The sequence below is a fragment of the Eucyclogobius newberryi genome, unplaced genomic scaffold, assembly GCF_026437365.1.
Source record: "Eucyclogobius newberryi isolate DKJ021-1_F unplaced genomic scaffold, fEucNew1.0.hap1 SCAF_3, whole genome shotgun sequence".
NCBI lineage: Eukaryota > Metazoa > Chordata > Actinopteri > Gobiiformes > Gobiidae > Eucyclogobius > Eucyclogobius newberryi.
Window position 1 is genome coordinate 11,538,426 of NW_027315945.1, and position 21,205 is coordinate 11,559,630.

The 21,205-nt window shown below is 40.0% G+C and overlaps 1 protein-coding gene across 2 annotated transcripts in view; it reads right to left on the reverse strand.

Moving 5' to 3' along the window:
- The window catches only part of phldb3 (pleckstrin homology-like domain, family B, member 3), a 49,563-nt gene that overhangs the window by 17,307 nt on the left and 11,051 nt on the right, over window positions 1-21,205 (reverse strand). For both annotated transcript variants that reach the window (XM_072460868.1, XM_072460867.1), the window contains exons 2-6: window positions 6,659-6,792; window positions 5,756-5,866; window positions 5,412-5,564; window positions 4,302-4,430; window positions 663-848 (exon numbers count right to left, since the gene is read on the reverse strand). In XM_072460868.1, the coding sequence (XP_072316969.1) occupies window positions 663-848; window positions 4,302-4,430; window positions 5,412-5,564; window positions 5,756-5,866; window positions 6,659-6,792 (713 nt within the window). The remainder of the gene's footprint in view (window positions 1-662; window positions 849-4,301; window positions 4,431-5,411; window positions 5,565-5,755; window positions 5,867-6,658; window positions 6,793-21,205) is intronic.

Consider the following 21,205-nt stretch of genomic DNA (forward strand, 5'->3'; position numbering starts at 1 on the left):
TACATTTCCTTGAGAATATATTTGACATATTGGTTTCATGGGAATAGCACATGCAAAGTAAACTAATAAGTAGATAACAATTAATTACTGTTTGATTGCTGCCCCTGGATCACTAACACAGCTGATATCAACTATACAATGCTCAGGCTAAAGTACTTTTAATTAACTGAGGCCTTATGTTTGGTGTATACAAAACACCAGAAGCTCCTTTCACAACGAGGAGTGGAGCAGTGTTAACCAGCTAAACATTAAACATTAGCACAACAAAATCCCTCTGCGTTGTCATAAACATATTGCTCACTGTCCCTCGAGTACAGACTGATTGGGGAAAGTGAGCTTTCTGTTATGCTGCTCCCACAGCTTGGAACTCTGTCCAATCTGAACTGAGGTTGTGTGAGCGGGTTTCATTGAGAGGTTTTTGCTCTATTTAAAAAAGCAAAAATCCTACAAATAATGTCTGTGCTCTTAAATATAATGTCTTAACTGTCTCTTATTTAAATGTAAACATATGAACATAAAAAGCACATATCCTGTTGCACAAGAAACACTTCAATGTGAACTATAGGAATTGAGATGCATTTATTAATTAAAATGATCAAATTAAAAATATGTGCTACTATAGTCTGAACAAAATGTATGTGAAACAGTGAAAAGCACTGTACCTGAGCAGTGTTGACCTGGTGCTGCTGACAAGAGACCTCCTTCTCCAGATCAGCTTCTCTCTGTGCCCTCTGCTCTGCCTCCTCCTCCTCTTCCTCATCCTCCTCTCCTAGACCACTCTCTCTCTCCAGCACCTGGAACTCCCAGTCCTCAAAGGCTCTCACTGCTGCTTCCATCGCCTCTCGCTCCTAAAAAACAACAATGTAAAAAATTATGCATTTTTACCATAGACATAATGGACACCATGAGTGCCAAAAAAACACCACCATGAGTGTAGGAACAATTTTTTTAAAAGTGCATAACCTATAAAAACATTTAAATTTCCCCATGTGTACACAATAAAGGAATATCTTATCTTAATATTTTAAAAATGAATATTAATATCCAAATTGAATATAGACTATAACCTTTATTGTTAGAAAACAAAATAATAAACAAAAATACTAATTAAAAAAATAATAAAAATAAAAAACTTTTAAGAATAAGGGTATAAGGTGTCATTTCTGCATTTTACAGACATGTCATATTTGTTTGATAATTAAATCTCAACTAATGCGTTTAAAGACATGTTTTATCACATTTTTATTGGATTTACTCAATAGCGCCCAGCCCTAGAGGCAGTAGTCATGGCAGCAGAAATATTAGGTCGTAATTGTCGTTGTAGTTACAGCAAATAGTATGTAATTAAGATGAGAAAACCTTTATTAAAATTACAACAACTAGAGCAGTAGCAGTGTTGAAAAGGGGAGCAGGTTGTTGGTAGAAACATTCTCAACATATGAAACATAACATATTGATTTGAATAAGATAAGATAAGATAATCCTTTATTGTCCACACATGGGGAAATTTCATTGATACAACGCAGTAGATACAGAGGAAAAGGACAGATCACAGAATATAGGAAGTTTAAAAAACACTCTCAATAGAAGAACTCTTATAAACAAAAACTCCTATAGACAAAACCTCCCATTTCCCAACAAGGGATGGAGGGGAAAAATTAGGATGTCCGCCGGGATAACGTGACAATCTCCGGGTAAGACGATGGTTTTCCGCAGTTTCATGAGTTCCTCCTTTGTATAAACGCACCGGCGCCGATCCATACGGCGGCTGTGGCCGAGGAGCGCGGTGGGGCCGGGGGGGCTAGCTCAAAGCTAGCGCACATCACGACGACACAACGAAAAACACTCAATAATCCAGCCGAACAAGTCGAAACAAGTTGAATTAAGCGATTCCAGCGCGTGTCCCGATCGTACAACTAAAGTAGAAAAAATATTTACAAAATACAAAAGATAAAGCACATAAGTGTGAAAAAAGAGCGGAGTGTTGCACCGGGCTGCCAGCTGGACCGGCGCCTTTGTGACGACGCTGAAAATAATCGTCCATACCACCTTTAACCTTAACCTTAACCCTAACCCTAACCCTAACCCTAACCTACAAAACAAAAATAACATGGCAGTTTCGGCCACGCGCCGCGGCACTGCAGACACTCCCTTCTTTTATATCAGATTTTTAATTACATTTTTTTTAGTCTTATAGGCCATATTTTTTGAATATTTGATTTATTTGCATTTTGCACTATAATTAGTATTAAAACATGTTTTTATCATTAATTTGATATAATATGATGCGACGTGTCTGATTGGTCAAAAGTCAAAACAAGCCCATCTGTGCAACAAATGAATGATTAATACATTAAATAATTACAAAAGAAGACGCAACTGTGTGATATTCTTATTGCACGCTCCACGCTTCAATATATTGTGCAGCTCTAGCTCCCCCTGATTGTTAAATTCTGCATGTTACACATAACATGCACGTGGTGGTGTGAATTGAGCTATTTCCAGTATATTATGGTTTAAGGAGGCTCTTGTCAAACTGCTGCTGTTCTCTGGATGAATGTGGTGAGCCAAATAAAAAATACATTTGAAAAAAATATAACATTACTGAAGCCTGGGATGTGAATAAAAGAAAATAAATAAATGTCAAAGTTCAGCTAAAACAACACATTTTAAGTCTGTTCCTCTGACGGATGAGCTCTGTTGATTGAAGCGTTACGCCACATTTTACAAACCAGTTTGAGTCAACGTGTGCCATGTAATGTGAGCTCATCTGTCACTCACACAGACACACACACACACAGCAAGCACAACTATCTCCTTGCAGCGATTACGAGCCGCCTCCAGGAGCAGGCGTGCGCAGATCAAGTCCGTGTTTATGAGCGCGTGTGCAGGCAAACCTCACTGACACATCCAGTCTGACAGATACTAAAACTATCAGGAGACTCCTTCAGCAGTGTGGGTTTAAGATGTAAACGTGCTGTCAACACACGGCCTCGGAGACTGTAGAGAACCTGGTTTGAATTGCTTTGGAAAATTGCCATTCAAAATATATGGATTTTGAAATATTGTGGTTGGTGCACTGTGTGTGTTTTGACTGTAGGTGGAGCATCATGATAACAACAAGAAACAAGACAATCAGACTATTATGCTTATGGCTTAGCTATACTTATTTGCAGAATACAAAGTGTGAGATTTAGTTTTGTTTTGTGTGAAGGAATAATAGAAAATAAACCAGAATTCAACAGGAATCAAAGGGTCAAATGGACATTTTTAAAATACAATTTCCATGCATTGATTTAGCTATAACTTTCTTTCTGAACTACATCTGTAAATTCATCTTTCCAGTTTATATTTTATTTTTATCCCATAGCAGATTTAAATTGTTTCTCTTTTTGACTTATATAGGTTGATTTATCATTGTTCATTGTTCATTGTTTTATGTTGCACTGAATCACCAAATGCAGGTTTTCCAAAAGATTGTTTCACTTTAATGCATTTAAACAGTGGTGCAAAGAGTACTGCAAACCTAGTATCTAGTAATATTTAAAACAAAGATAAATAAAGTAGCAGCTCTGGCCAATCATCGGTTGTTTGTTTGAAGGTGAAGAAACGGATACTGCAGTGAGACAACTGTGGGACGAGACATGTGTTTTACTCAGTACTCAGAGTTTTTAAATGTCACTAATTACAAATACATTGCTAGAACTTACTCAATGTCAAGTACAAGTACAGTTGTTTTCTTTTTTAAATCTCCTTAATTACAGTAACGTATATTTGTATTGAGTTACTTTCCAGGTGGTGCTGTAATGATGACAATGATAATTATGAGTGCGTATTTTACTTTAGTGAAAAGTATTCTTTATTTGTGAATGCTGTCCTCTCTGTATGTAAGAAATCCATTCACTTTCTGCAGTGAACCGTCTGAAACATGCACATTCACAAACATGATGACGACAGGATACTAATGATACTAATGATTTGTATTATTGGTAAATTTGGTATTTTAGTAATTCTCAAAATGCTAAGAAATGGTACTCTAACCAGTGCATCCATGTAATGATTACGTTATGATTCGACACATGTCTGTACCTGACTGTGCTCTACTGACCCGACCCACACACTGGCACTCTGCATCTGATCTTCTTTATTTGTTTTGGCCCGGAGCCTGGTCCAAAGCTCACACACAACATGTTCTTAGCCAACATAATAAACTTCATAATAAAAACATTCTCTTGTCGTCCTCTGCGGCCTTATCCCTCCTTAATAAGAAGTTGTGTGAGATTTCCGGCCCGGGGCCTGACCTGTTGTAGCTGCACTTTGAGCTGCTCTCTCTGGCTCTCTGCTTGGGTGGGCAGGAGTGATTCTTTCTCCTCACACGTCCTCCTCAGCTCCTCCACTCTGCTCCTCTCCAGCTCCAGCCGCTCTCGCTCCTGGAGTTCACAGGAAAAGAACATTTGCATCCAGTACACAACAATGGGGCATGATCACTTAAAAGGAAATTCACAGATTTCCTCTTAATAAACAACTCATTTGATGTTTTTCAGTCAGGTTTTAGACCTCATCACAGCACTGAGACCGCTCTTGTAAAGGTGACAAATGACATCCGCCTGAACACAGACACGGGCAAAGCCTCAGTCGTAATTCTGTTAGATCTGAGTGCTGCTTTTGACACTGTCCATCATGGGATCCTCTTACAGAGACTAGAGGACTGGGTGGGCATCACTGGCACTGCCCTAAACTGGTTAAAGTCTTATCTGGAAGACAGGAAGTACTTTGTCGAAATTGGTAGCCGTGTCTCAGACCACATGCCCCTGACCTGTGGAGTGCCCCAAGGGTCAGTCCTGGGTCCCCTTCTTTTCAACCTCTACATGCTGCCGTTAGGACACATTTTCACTGCGTATCAGCTGACCTATCACAATTATGACAATTATCACAATTAGAATATGGACCAGTGGATTCGCTCTGTCACTCTGTGTGGATGCAAAACAACGGTCTCCAGCTGCGTCTTTGGCCCTCTAAGCGACGCAGAAGAAGAATCTGCGCACTAAATGATTTCCTTTCCTTCCTGAATCATTTTGATGTAATCAGCCCAGTCTGAATTACATAAGCTCTTCCGTCAGCACATGGCATGTTTTGGAGTCTGGAGATAGAACAAGTAACGATGAACCAATAACTAAACTAGTTGATTGTTATCTCAATAAATCAATGTGTTGCAATGAATAGATTTACTCGATTAAACACGTACAAGAATGCACGTATTCCGAGTATAGAAGGGTCAGAAGCATGATTGAACCGTTTTAAGATCAGTCAGCTTATCGGAAACTGAATGAACATATTTCTCAACAGAAAACGGCTTATACCAAGTTGCCATTGAACTTATGAGACGTATACATGTACATTTAGTCTCTTACCGTGAGCTTGTGCCTTTGTGCCTTGTGGTGAACCTTGTGCCGAGTCTTGTGCCGAGCCTCCTGCTGAAGCGTCTGCAGTCTGTGTGTGTGCTTCTGGAGCTGGCTCTTCTCCGTCTGCAGCTCGCCCTGAAGCAACGCGATCTCCAACTGCAACTAAGAACGCAACATCGAGCGCTCATGTGATTCACACCGACCACAACTGCATACATTCCACTGCACTGAGACCAACGCGCAGGACCACACCGTGTAGACGTGACAGCAGCAGGGACATGCTTTTAGACAGTGGGCATTATGAATTGTGTTGGGTTATTAGTGTTGAGTTGTTGAGGTGGCATGATGTGTACCTCGATCCTGAGCTCCTCCCTCTGCTGGTCGATCTCGGTGATGCGCAGTTGGACTCTGGAGGGCGACGGAAAAGTCCTGGGAAAACCCGACTCCAGCCGCCTCACGCAGGACTGAGAGAGCGCACGCAGACGAGGGCACAAACGACATCAACTACATAACCACGACAACTAATATTTTACATACATCCGAGAATGACGATCACAAAATAAGTATATACAGCTCAGGATTTGAGCATGTAAAAATATGTATTCATCATCTTTGAAGATTATCTCTCAAAGTCATCGTTGGTTCAAAATGTCTCAATATTATATCTGAATATTAAAATTTTGATATCGATTAAGAACTGAAATAGCTTATCATTTTAATGCTACCTTCTCTAAAGAGCACATATTGTATCAAGTCAACAGTGTTTGTCATTTGTAACTAAATTGAAAGATATATGATAAAATGACGGGGGGAAAAATATAGTACGTAACAGGGCTGAGCAATCAAATTCATTTTAGGATTTTATACTATTATTGTGAAAGTTATTGTGTAAGATAGTGATCCTATATAATTGATTGAGATACAAAACCGAAATGTGGTGCATGATAATACATTTGGGAGCACATTTTGGGGGTGTGTGTCCCTCTTCTGAAAAACTATAAATAACAGCTAGGCCTATTAGAGGATAGGCTATTAAACTGATTTGAACTAACTAGACACTGTTCCTGAATGTAATCATTTGAAAAGAAAGAAACTCATACTAATGTAAAATAATGTATAGTATAATAGATTCTGTGCAAATTGCCAATTTCCCAGGATTTGGGAATGAATACATAAGCTTCCCCTGTTTGAAAGACCATGCCAAATGGCCCAGCCCTGTATATTTTCATTTATGTTTATGCCCGTCCATCTCTCACCTTCTCACTCTCTGTGCTGCTGCTCTCTGTGTCTGACTCCGCCCCCGAGGAGGCGGGGCTGTGGCTGACCCAGTGCTCCCGTGGCCCCGTCTGCCACTGGCTCCGGCTGTTCTCCATGTTGTGCTGGGGCATTTCTACCACAGACAGAGCACAAGTGGCATTAGTCCACGCTGGTTTGGGGAGGATTTTGTTGTCATTGAATCTGCCGTGATCAGGTGACAGTTCAAAGGAAGAAGAAAACAATGATAAAGCATGGAGGGCTCTTTGTCTCATTGTAGTCTGGGAATCTTGGGTTAAGTCTTGCTTTTATTATCGAGTGAAGGCTCTGATCTAACCGCACTTGTAAGTCCGGAGCACATCAAAGACTTTTCAGATGTGGTTAAACCACAAAATGTTAAATTCTTAAATCAGCGTTCATTCAAAAGTATTCGGACTCTATAATGTGATAAATGTTTTTACCGGTAGTGAGTGAGTCAGTTATAGTTATTGGTTTTCTTCACGACTTTCATGGTTTTGGCTGATGCATCTCTATGAACGTTTCACACTGCTGCTTCAAACATGGCGGATTGCACAAGAAACAGTCTGAGGCTAAGGCCTTAGTTATTTTATTACTTTGTTTACGGATCCGCCGCACTTAGATTATTGATTTATATAATATAAGTAAAATAAACTATTATAAAAAAAAATGTTATAAAGTACCGCCAACAAAGCAAAATAGCAGTAAATTAAATATAAAAAGCGGTATTAAGTCAAAAGATAAGAGGGCGTAAAGCAATTTATCGCCAAACTCCTGCGGAAGTCTGCGACGGAGCTGCTCTGTCCCCGTCTGCTGTGCGCCTTTATATCGCAAATACACATTTTAAACCCGTTTACCACATTTTCTTCAGCGCGTTTTGCCGTGACTGGGTGGGTGGGGGAGGGTGCACACTTGAGCGTCAGTTCTGTCTAAAACACGCTAAATCTACTGTTACACGCTCCTGCGCGTCGCGTCTCCCCCCCCTCCTCCCGTGGTGCGTTTTGGGCAAACCCGGAAGAAAACATCTTTTGAAATTGAAATTATATTTATATTCCGTCCGCCTATGCAATATATTTCATTTAAAAATCCGTAAACAAAGTAATAAAATAACTGCGGCCTAAGCAGGAATAATAAGTCTCTCACACTTTGCTGCATACACATTGTATTAGTATATAAGTATAGTGTAAATATATCTGATGTCTTTACAGATGGTAAAGACATCAATCCCACTGTGTCGATGTAACCCACGTACTTTTATTGCAAATAGGAAAAAAAACTACAACTCCCAATACTTCTTGTCACGTGGTTTACGTATGTTACGCGTCACGCACGCACTGCGTCACTTTAGCCAATCACACGCTTGCCGGTTCAATATCAGCTTCCTGTGTGCCTCTCCGGGCACGGGGTCGGGAGAGGCGACAGGACGGCTGAACCAGGTACGCTTTGCAACAAACATCCGCTTTTTAATCATCTTAAATGTCGCCGGTTTTAAACTCGTGTATGTGAATAGACGCTTTATCAACCGCCGCTGATGCTGGACTCGTAGCGCGCAGGAAAACGTGGAATTTGGTGAGTCTGTCTGAGTTGTCTGTCTGTGTCTTCTTGGTGTGATGCATATTGCTTTGATTATTGAGATATATATATATATATATTAATTGCCGTGCCAACAGATTATTTATCTAAACAGGTATTTATTCAAGTGTTTATTTAAATGTATTTGTACAACTGAATGTAATAAGTATTTACTGCATTACTTGTAATTTAAAGAGATGAACCTAGAAGCTAGCTAAATGTTGGGTATTACACTGATGGACCTGTTTATTGATCGCAGGCCAGGTGTGCCCAGTGGGGTACCAGGTGTGCCCAGTGGGGTACCAGAACGAAGGATTAACTTGATGGCGAGCTGAGACCAGCCTGGACCCAGAACCAGAACTGAACACTGAACATTACAAAACTACAAACTTTCCAACATGAGCCACCTGCGGTATGGTAGGGGCTGATTCAGCCGTCCACTCCCACCCGAAAGACACCACACACCTTGCGAACTCTCCCCTCAGTCACAGCGCTATATTTTTGGACAATACAAGAACCCGGTTGCTTCTTTTATGGACATTTGTACTATTTTCATTGAGATTTGCAAGTGTTACTATGAGTGTGTGTGCTTTCTACCATGGATGTCTTGCACTGAACATTATTGAACCTTGGATTGTTATTGATACCACCAGAAATTGAAATATGTTTCAGTATACCATTAGAAATCTGCAGATTGTATATATTGTAAATATTGGTATGTTGGTCACTGTAAATATATAAGGCACAGCCGCACTTTGATTCGCTGGTTTTTGTATTATTACTTACATGCACCTCCCTGAGTCGAACCTTCTGATCTAGCCAAGTGGCATATTCTCACATATGCTACATCAACACAGACAGGAAAAATACTTTCAACAACTTTGCTCCCTCCCTGTGGAACAAAACACAAAGAATTTTAAAATGAAATAATTTTATGCCTTTTAATGATTTTACAGCACTGGTCAAGGACGACTCGCATTGTAGATGCACTTGTTTTATATCATTTTATCTCATAGTGTATGCATGTGTTTTTATGTATCAGTTCATCTTATTGGATGTTTTATTGCATGTTTTAGTATCCTGTGTTTGTTAGTAGTTTATTTTGTGTTGTGTTTTAACAGGGACCCATGAAAAAGACAACTTTTCTCATTGGGTTTTCCCTGTATAAATAAATAAAATGAAGTGTAGTGAAAAGAAAATGATTTGTACCACTATATTCTCCCCAGAATCTACGGGAAACTTTGAGGTTTAGTGTCAGACTCTTGTTTCTCACTGTGACTGTGACAAAAGCTCTCTGTCTTTCCGTTTAGATCTTTTGAAGTGGGTTGAGCAGAAGACAATGCTGAGCGACTGTACAGAAGAAGAAACCAGCCACAATAAAGTACAAAACACGTCCGGCAGCACAATATATGTGTGGATATTGTGAAGTGAATCACAAAAGCTGTGTATTGTTACGATGTTCTGGTGTTATTGTGTCTTTGAGATATTGTTCGTCGTGTGGTTAGAAAAATAGTGGGAATACATTTCATCCAGCCTCTTGTCCCATCCTTGCACCAGGCCTTATTAGGACTGGGGAATGCTCAGATAACCAGGCTCTGATATGACATTCTCCAGCAAGTTTACAACATGTTATCAGATTCATAGTTTGCCTTGGATCCTATGCTTTCACTGAATACACAGTAATGCATACAAAGAGCCATAAACATAAAGATATATAAAACGAAATGTAAGTGTATGTATTAGAGTGGCACAGTATTGGAAATTATTGCGATACACGGTGCTGCATTAGCACTGTTAATACAATATTTGTGTTTCAGTTATGTAAAAAAACTAAATGTACAACATACAATCAATGGGAAAAATAAATAAATAGAAAATTACCTTCTGATTAGATTTGAAAATGGGCTTATTTTTATTATCCAAAATCAGTGGCTTTTGACTTCAGTTTTTGGATTATGTTTTTTCTTTGTTCGTGTTTGGTTCAGTGGGTTTTCTTACAAAACTGAAAAAAGAAAAAAAGAAAGAAAAATAAATGTACATACGTTAACTTAATTTGAATTTGAAACTGCATCAAAATAAAAACCTATAAAGAGACAAAAACCAAGACAAAATCAAGGCTAATCAATACTTCATAAGGAAACTCAATCAAGAACGTTTAACATTTTCACTTTAAAAACTGTACATTTCTGTTAGAGAAACTTGATTTAGTTTGGCACGATATTAAGGATTCCGATATTGATACATTTGCGTTACGTTGCGACATAATATCTAAATTTGGCCTCGTCTCGTTCATGTGGACTCAGTGTTGTGTTTTTATCATCTCGTGCGGTTTATGTCTCGTCCTCCTCTGGTCAACGACAGCAGGACCTTTTATAAATAGCCTAAAGCGGCGTTCACACCACCGCGTCAAATTTGCGCCCGACGCAGGAGCTGGACGCCTGTAAGTATCAGTATATTTGTGCTTGTTTGGATATCTTTTTAAGGTGAGACTAACAGACAAACCAATCAGAAACTATTACATTTCCCCCCCCAAAAATGAACAATGATATTCCAAGCATATTGATAACACCAGTGGTAACAAAAAATTGATTTTGATAGAGTTGGTATGACACTATGGAATCACGTCACTATGGAAACCACATGAAAAGGACGGATGCTACATGTACTTTACCACTACTAATTCTGATACTACCACTCACCCAGAAGTATACACAAATACTATGTGTACACAAATCATATCATATTTCCTATTAATATTATAACTTACTCTTAGCCAAAGCAAACACATTATTGATTAACAAAATCAAATTAATCATGGACTTGTTTGCTCAGTAACAGAATTATAAATAATTCATCTAATGTAATTAAGTCTGACAGAATGTTGAGGTTTTTATGATGCATGCCTGTAATTATTGTGTGCTAAATGAGTTTTGACACTCGCAGCGCGGTAACAACACATACTTCCAAAATAATCTCATAATAACTGCGTAAGCCCAGCTGTTGTAAGCAGATCAGAACTCGTGATCATAAGCACTGTGGCATAAGTGAAACAAAGTGATGTTTGATGCTTCAAATGTAAACGCTTGTTTCTCAAGTCTTTTTTAGAAGTTTGGAGATCAATGTTATGAATTATTTGTGATTGGAGATTGACCAATACCTATTTTTTTCATTGCTAATGCAGAGTTTTCTGCAAATTACGTGATATGAAACTACAATTAAGTCAGTTCACATGTGTACAGCTGGGATGTCACGCTGTCAAATGTATGTTTTTTACGATTATGAGAAAAAACTTAATGATTTAATGATTATTCACGATTATTGAGACTGAGACTAAACAACAGTGAAGTCTTTAATTTTCTTTCATTCCTGTGATCTGACATGTGACTGTTCCTAAAGTTTGTGACCGTCTTTACAAAACAGAACTTTCTGAAAGACAAAATAAACTTAAATTGACACGAACAACCGATTGGTTCTTACGATTATGTTCTGACCTTAATAAGGCGAGAGTTTTTTAATGTGTTGTTTCGTTGGCATTTTTAAAAGGGGAGGACGGAATAAAAATTAAAAAAACAATTCTATTTTCCCATTATCAAATCAATCATCCAAAAGTCTGAGTTGAATTTAAAACTATTTTTTTATTCTAAATAATTTTCTTGGATTATTAGAATATAGGCCCTACAACCACCTCTCTACATTATCTACATCATTATAGTTATCAATGCAAGACATTGAAAATAACTCTTATTATACTGCGGTGTACAAAAATACCTTCAATGTCATAAACTAACTGTTTAATGGAAGGTGGAACTCAGTGATCAGACAGAAAGTAGTCCCAGACTGACAGCTTCTCACAAAATGAATCATCCCGTGACCAAACAAGTCAATTTGATAAACTTTATTGAGTCTTGAAACGAACACAAAGTGTGCAATGAATGAAAATGTCTTATTGAGCGAGTTTAAATTTGGCCACAGTGATTTGATCCAACGGCGCAGTAATATTTGAGATTTGAGACACGCAGCTCAGATCAACTCATCGGGAAGTAGCGGCCTTACAATGCGATCAGATGAGAACGTGTGACTCCACAGACGAGCTGGACATGTCCACATGACATGACATTAAGTGCTATTCAAATGGCAACGACAAAATGATTCTAATATAGTCGGTCAAGACACGTATTCTTCATTTCCTTGTTCAATGAATGGGAGCGCGAGCCAAAGCCACGCCCACCCCGCATCCTTCATGGTAATCTACCAAGTCAAGCCGAGGTTGTGAGAGTTTTAAAGCTGTGACGTTCGGACGGACTCACTATATTTTTTAGAATCTCCATTTTTGACGTCGGCGAGCTCGCAAAACAACTTCTTAAAAAAACTCTCGCCTAATCACGATTATCGTTTAACCTAATAACCAAGACATCCCTCCTGTAGAGTGCACTGATCTATGCATACTATAGTTTATATCTATTATACTTATATGATCGTATGACGGTTTGGACTCACTTCTTTGCATTGTTCTCTACGACTTCACGTAAGACTTCACATATTACCTTTACGCTGGAGCTTTAAAGACAAGAGTAGATGCTAATAAACCCAGTGTTCTCACTGAGGGGTTTTAGCATGGCGGGCCGCCCGGTTCACAGGACACAGAGGAGGAACTCTTTTGTCCTGAGGGCTATTGACGAGTCCTTTGTTTGAGTGATTCATCTTTAACAGCTCAGTGTGTTTAAATTGACCCTCAGGGATGAACAGTGATATGAATTGATTGATTTTCCCCCCCTTTTCCCATGTCCCTGCTGTCATTTTAGCACTGCTTTTAGAAACTACAGCGTCTCCCAAATGCACACATTTTCCTTAAACGTACATCTTGTGTCAAGTTTATCTTGTGAGATTTTGAGCCACGAGTGGGGCCTAGATTATTCGGTTAATCGATAATCGTGATTATTCAGGTCACAATATAATTGTAAGAACCGAAAAATAATAATCCTGACAATTTTAGAAGGAAATGTAAGTATCTTTAATTCAATCTATAGCCCAAAATATGGACCTAAATGTAAATACATTTATTTTTATACCGGCTGTTTTTGCCATATTTAACTTTTTTTTGTCATATTTAACTTTTTTTTGTCTTTCAAAAAGTCGGTCACAAACTTGAGGAACAGTAACATGTTTGACTATGGAAATGAAAGAAAGATAAAGATTTCACTGTTGTTTGGTCATGAATCAATAATTGTGAATAATTGTGAAATCGTGATGTTTTTTCTCACAATAACTGTAACACAAACATTTGACATCGTCACATCCCTATCCACGAGATCACATTTCAAACGTTTAAATTAATACAATATTCAATACACTTTTTTTTTTAACATGAAATACTTAGTTGAATGGAAAAAAAACGTTAAATTAAAAACAAAAAGGTGTTCATTTACTAGCCAACATGTCCAAATATAAACTTAACTGAGACTAAAGCTGGTGCAGGATTTAGAACATGTTTGTAAAGGATCAAAGTGAGACGGCTGGAGCATTATCCAAACATGGCTTCCTGACCCCAACTTAAAGTCCACCTGATACTTTATCAACAGCTGAGCTGATGGAGTAAAGTCCACGCTCACGGCCAAGAATGCAGCAGTTACTCAAGAGAGACAGGCAAAATCACAACAAACGGCATAATTAGAGGGAAGGGAGGGCACAGTCTGCACGAGATGAAAGAACAGAACATCTACAGTATGTGTGTGTTTGCAGTGTGTACATGATGGCCAGGAGGAAGCGCCTCGGGAGATGCAGATACAGCGTGAGAATTAGCCAGCACAAATGAGTCTTATGTAATGACAGCTCTGAGCAGAAGTGCCTACGAGCTCCAGCACAGATACTGATCTCAGACCACAGAACAGCCGACCACAGAACAGCTGACCACACCACAGAACAGCCGACCACAGAACAGCCGACCACAGAACAGCCGACCACAGAACAGCTGACCACAGAACAGCTGACCACACCACAGAACAGCCGGCCACAGAACAGCCGACCACAGAACAGCCGACCACAGAACAGCTGACCACAGAACAGCTGACCACACCACAGAACAGCCGGCCACAGAACAGCTGACCACAGAACAGCCGGCCACAGAACAGCTGACCACAGAACAGCTGACCACAGAACAGAACAGCCGGCCACAGAACAGCTGACCACAGAACAGCCGACCACAGAACAGCCGACCACAGAACAGCCGACCACAGAACAGCCGACCACAGAACAGCCGACCACAGAACAGCCGACCACAGAACAGCCGACCACAGAACAGCCGACCACAGAACAGCCGACCACAGAACAGCCGACCACAGAACAGCCGACCAAAGAACAGCCGACCACAGAACAGCCGACCACAGAATAGCCGACCACCGAACAGCCGACCACCGAACAGCCGACCACAGAACAGCCGACCACAGAACAGCCGACCACAGAACAGCCGACCACAGAACAGCCGACCACAGAACAGCCGACCACAGAACAGCCGACCACAGAACAGCCGACCACAGAACAGCCGACCACAGAACAGCCGACCACAGAACAGCCGACCACAGAACAGCTGACCACAGAACAGCTGACCACAGAACAGCTGACCACAGAACAGTTGACCACAGAACAGTTGACCACAGAACAGTTGACCACAGAACAGCCGACCACAGAACAGCCGACCACAGAACAGCCGACCACAGAACAGCCGACCACAGAACAGCCGACTACAGAACAGCTGACCACAGAACAGCTGACCACACCACAGAACAGCCGGCCACAGAACAGCCGACCACAGAACAGCTGACTACAGAACAGCTGACTACAGAACAGCTGACCACAGAACAGTTGACCACAGAACAGCTGACCACAGAACAGTTGACCACAGAACAGCTGACCACAGAACAGCTGACCACAGAACAGTTGACCACAGAACAGTTGACCACAGAACAGCCGGCCACAGAACAGCCGACCACAGAACAGCTGACTACAGAACAGCTGACTACAGAACAGCTGACCACAGAACAGTTGACCACAGAACAGCTGACCACAGAACAGCTGACCACAGAACAGTTGACCACAGAACAGTTGACCACAGAACAGTTGACCACAGAACAGTTGACCACAGAACAGCTGACCACAGAACAGTTGACCACAGACCTCGCAGCAGTGCTTGCCTGGACCTCTTGTGAGGCAGTTTAGAGGATGTCAAGAGATCACACCGTGCACATGATCTATACAATACACGTACAACATAAGTGATTGAATAGGTCCGCCTCCTGCTTGGCTTTGTGGTGATGTCATTGCTCTGCCTGGAATGTTCCACAGTATTGCATTAATGAACTGTCTTGCATTTATTCAATTACTACAGGCGTATTGCTAAAAATGTACCTTGGAAAGCATGCATCTTACTGTGGACAGGCTCGCCTTTCCACAGATCTGTTCTGTAAATTTGCCTGGTGGCATCGCCTGCTTGTCTCCATGGAGATACAAGATTTAAAGGACAACTATTATGCACTATTTGTATCGTTATTAGCTTTTAAAAATGCTCTTAATATCATCTAATATCATCTCATGTTTCAAAAAAATAAAAGTTTATATCAAACATTTTATTTGGATCTCTGCCGTTTTCCCGGGACTACTACTACATTGTGGCACCATCTCCTCGCTGCAGAGGGAATTACACACAGTTTAAGCTAAACATAGGTCCTTGATTTCAGTGTATTTCCAGCCGGCCTCTCACTTCCTGGTCTCAGCAGTTGTACTGATCGTGTTTAGGAGAAATTCACAGAGTTTGGTGATGATTTATGGACAAAAACAGCAGGGAAGATTCTCAGAGCCCGGAGGGTGAGCGGTTAAGGCCCATATGCCAGGTTCCATATCGGTGTTGAGAGTTTGCTGCATGTCCTCACTTCTCTCATTCCCATTTCACGCTGAACTGTCCAGTCTAATCTAATCTAAACCCTTGGGCCAAAAAACCCTTTGCAATAAATGTGATTACACCTCATCTTTAGTAGTTAGTGGCTGAACAGTGTTGTAGATGTCTGAAAAAGGGCTGTAATGAACAATTATTTTGCTAATTATTTAAACTAGAATAATCCATTATTTCGATTTGTTGTTTAGATCACAAAAAGCCAGTGAATAGGACTTTTTTTTTTTTTTACTAAATTGGACTGAGATGAAACTAAAGTGATACTGCTTGAGGTCGTCCTGATGGCAGAAGTAAAAGTCACCGCCTGCATGTGACATTTTTGCTTTATCTGAATTTTGGAGCACGTGTATAGTCCAGATAATTTGATTACTTATTTGACAATTATCTCCATAATCGATCATTATTATTTAAAAAAAAAAACATCAGTCACAAGGCCGTTACATAATAATGATGAATGACAATGATAATGAGAGTGTTGCACAAGTTGAGCTCATGCTGTGGAGGCCGTTGGGAAAGTCTCACAGGTCAGTCACTCACCAACGGCAGCAGAACATTACATTAGGGGCCGGCGTGTTTGTCACTTTGAAGAGCCAGATCCAATCAGACATGCTTCTAATCAGATATACAACCCGGCATACACTTTTCATTAGGCTGGTGTGTGACTGGTGAGGGGCACATGGCAGCGAAAGTCACGCGCGATTTTAAACCCCACCAGAAAACTGTCAACGTCCGAACTTGATCGAGGAAAATACATTTATCAGATGGTTTCGGGACATATTTGGAGTAATTGTGGGACAAACATAGGATCGAAACACTATTAAAGCGCTTGGACATGATATTGAAACATTAGCGAAGGGAATTCAGTAAATACTTAAGTCTTTTGGCTCAATCTAATGCAGAACGACGACGGCAAACGTAAAAATAGGGCAGCAAAATGAGGATTTTTTTTGTTTTTAAATTGCACATGAATACGTTTAGATTTGCTATGTATTTTTATAAAGTAGGATTCTGTTCAGAGTGTACAAAGAAGACTGAAATCTGAACTGATAAACTATTACACATATTCAAAACATGCTGATAGTGTTCTAAACTTTAGGTAGAACATTAAAAAAAGATAAGAATATTTTGTTCTTTGCAGTGGACGTTCCATTATCTAAATAATTGCAGACTTTGCGGTTTGATAGTTGCGTCATATCAAATTGCGTTTTTGAGTCGATTGCGGTGTAAAAGTGCAGTCACAGGCGTTTAAAAGAAGTCAATTGATTGGATTTATTATTTAAATTCAGAACTGGAGATAAGAGAATGAAATAAAGTCGGTAAAAGCGTTCGCCTTAGAAAGAATCAGGATCATATCTCGGGTGTAAAAATGCCTCAGTTCTAACATCCAAAATACACAAGTTTCCAGGCAAATTTTCCACAAACACGCAGCAAGACACCTCTGCAGACAGCTCACAAGTTACAGCACACGTTAGAATGTAAAAATGTGTGTTCTTTTTCAGCTTAATGGCCCGACCGACGAAAAACGCCCATCGATTTTGTATAACGCCCCCGGTGACACAGCAGCTCTTTACAAACAGCTCAGTCAGGACCCCAGTGTGACACAACGGTGAACAATAGCAGCTGTGCAGGACAATAGGGCACAAGGACTACAGAGATCTGCTGTCACTGACATTTACACTCACACAAACAGGTCACCACAGACACAGAGTAGAAAAACAAAACATGGAAGTAAAAGTATGCACATATCATATCTCTGGACTGAAATAACCAGCCACTACTCTGCTGCGTTTATGTTTTCAAATATTTTTTTCAATACCGACACTCGTCTGAATGAGTTTTATGTACTTGTTGCATACGACTGGTCACACTGAACCTAAAATGACTTCAGCGTATCCAGTTCAGACCTGTATATATTCAGTATTCAAATGTATTGCGAGGAGTCGGGCGGCTTGTTTAGTGAAAAAAATATACCCTGCAACTTAAGAGTGAGGAAGTGAGATTGACGTACAATGATCTCATGCACGCCGTATATAAAAGGAAGTAACGATACGCAAACTCACAGTAATACCATCACTATATTCAGTCACGGTACAATATTTACTGCGATACTGTGGAGAGGCAAACAGTTTATAGTGCCTGTCCGACATATTTAAAGAAGAAAAACATAAAAGTAACTGTTATTTCTTCATGTTGTCTGCACTGAAAAGCAGCAAAGCATCATGGTCTATGTAGTTGCCTCTGTTTTTTAGACTGATGCTGCAGCAAAAGAACACATTTAAGCAAAGAGGCTTCAAATTTGTACATATTGTGACAGCTCACGATAATTAGTACAGCATTGTTCTTCAGCTTTTGGCCACGTGGTGATTTACACAATATCCTAAGGCAACTAATAATATAATAAAAAATAATAATACATTGTGGTGGTGACTCAGGCTTTTAGATAGAGGGCCGTATTCCCGTCTTTTGGACGGGGTATTTTGACATGTGGAAGGGCATTTTCGAGTGCAAGGACGGGGTCATTTTTATTAATACATTTTAGAAAAGGGAATATCATCATTAAATCGGGCCGGGAAGCGTTTGACGATAGTCCGCCGTGGTCCGCGCCATGACAGTTTACTGTTTACAAGTGAAAATTTCCATGCTGTGCGCTGATTGGTCGACAAAGTTTGTGTGCTTGGCTCTGATTGGCTGCCGAGCCGTGGTCCGGAAAATGCCGAAGCTCCACGGCCAAATACCATGTAAAATACAGTGCGATACGCCGCTCCTAAGTGGCGGAGAGTGATCTGCGCGGCAGAGAGGCGCAGGCGGCGCGAGAGTATGGAAAGTCAATATGATACGAGAGGCGTCGCTCTAGATCGCCGTGCGGGCGCCTCCGCGTTAAAAGCGGCGCTTTATTTTGTAAAAGCGTCGGAAAAAAGGTCGTGATACACATATTGGCTTTCCACAGCCTTCCTAAAAAATGTTAAGCCCCCGGACAAAATTATTTGGACGGGGTGTTTTATCTAAAAGCCTGGTTGGTGTTGTTATTTCCATATTACAGTTCTATAAATAAGCGTGAAAAGTATTTTTAAGCTTTAAAGCGCAGAATAATACACAAAGTGTAGTCTAGATGCAACATTAATCTGTGGTATTTGACAGCTATAGATAAAGACATCTGCAGGCCACATTTTTTAAGCTGGAAAGCAAAAAAAAACAACATAAAAGACATTTTGTTCTCTGCAAAAGACTTCATTTTCAGAACAACTACGACTTTTATCATTTGCAATTGTAAACCTCTAAATCAAATCAATTCACAATTAAATTATGCTTAACTTAAAAGCACAATTTCTATGTGGAATTTGGAATGACTTTTCATACAGTATATCCACACTGCTCCAGCACCCTGGAAACTTAAATCATCTTTAATGGTATTTTCACTATTTCCAGTGGACTGTCCTGGAGAGGCCCCTGCTGACTCGGGCCCCTGGTGGTTGAGGGCCCGCACGTGCTGGAAGCTGTCATCACAGGACAAAGATCTGAGTGGGAGGAGCAGGTGAGAGCAGCTGCTACAGTGGAGAGGGAGGAAAAGTGACTCACGCCAACGACACCCGGGCACAATTACAATTACTGCTCTTCTTCAACTCAATCTGCAGCTCACGCTTCTTTAACAAAGCACTGAGCTCAAGGAATTCTGTTTTGACACATTCCAGGTGTCATTTTCAGATGGCAGAAGTCCCAAAAGCAACCAAACAATAAGTCTATTATGTGAGGACACTCCCAGTCTGTGCTACATGTCTGCGAGGGTCATGTGGAGGTTGGCAATAAAACAGGGCTGGGCAATATCACCAAGAAATAGATGTTTTTCCTTCTCGTATTGATCAAACACACTATTTGCGCATTTTTTTATTTGATTTTTCTGAAAAAATCTAATAAAAATGGCTTTCAATCAGTGACATGTTAGGACAAAATAAGCCAAATCCTCCAAACAACTCAAGCGTATCATTGACAACAGCTCAATTTTCATTAAAATTTTAAGATTTAAAGCGCACAGGCTACTAAGACATACAAAAGAGAAGCTACAGAAGGCGTGCGATATGGCAAAACAATTAATATCATCATTTTCATACACTTTTGTAATGAATAAAGCCATCTGCTTCTTCCGAAAGTTCATTCTTAACTGTGATTGGTTGAATCTACTTGCCACTCAGACGCTGACCAATAGGAGGCGTGGTTGGAGAAAAGTGTCCGTGTTTGAGAATAAAACGGAGTAAAACAGAGAAATAAAGAATCACGATGTGACCAAAACAGGAAATTGTCACAGAGATGAGATCACAGTTAGATTTTTATGGCTCACACTTCACTGCAAAATGTTTAAACAAAGAACAAAAGGTTACTTGGACAGAAAATAAGGGTGATTATAATTGTCGGTAATGTACAGAATAAGCTTCTTTTTGATACGTGTAAATGACATTCACCTGCAGTGCCACAAGAGGAAACGCTAGAAACTTTATCTTTATATTAAATGCAAATTTCTTAAAATAGACACCGTCACTTTACATGAAAGGTACGTCCACATTGTTCTTTCTCTGATGATAACAAAGATACAGTACATGTGTGAAATTGTATTCTATGACAGAGTTAACATTTACCATCAAATGCATCATTTTTCAACCATTTTTCAGGGTTATAAAAAGCATTAAAAAATTTATTTTAAATTGACACAAAAACAAGAGACTCATTCGACCAAGTACAGATACTGAAAAACACCCAAGAGAAAATGTGACCTTTCCTTCTTAAACACTTTAAAAAAGATCTTGACTGAACTAAGATAAGACATGGTAATATTGATGAAAATAATTTTGTACACACTATTGTCTTATTTTTAATTTTATCATCATTGTGGTATCCAGGTTGCGAAATAGACGGGGGCCCGGGGCCCGTAAGCACTCAAATAGCCGGCAGGCCCGGGGTTTGAATTAGAAGGGGGCCCGCCGTGCCCCTGTATCGAAATTCCCTTAACAAAATCAAGATTTAATTA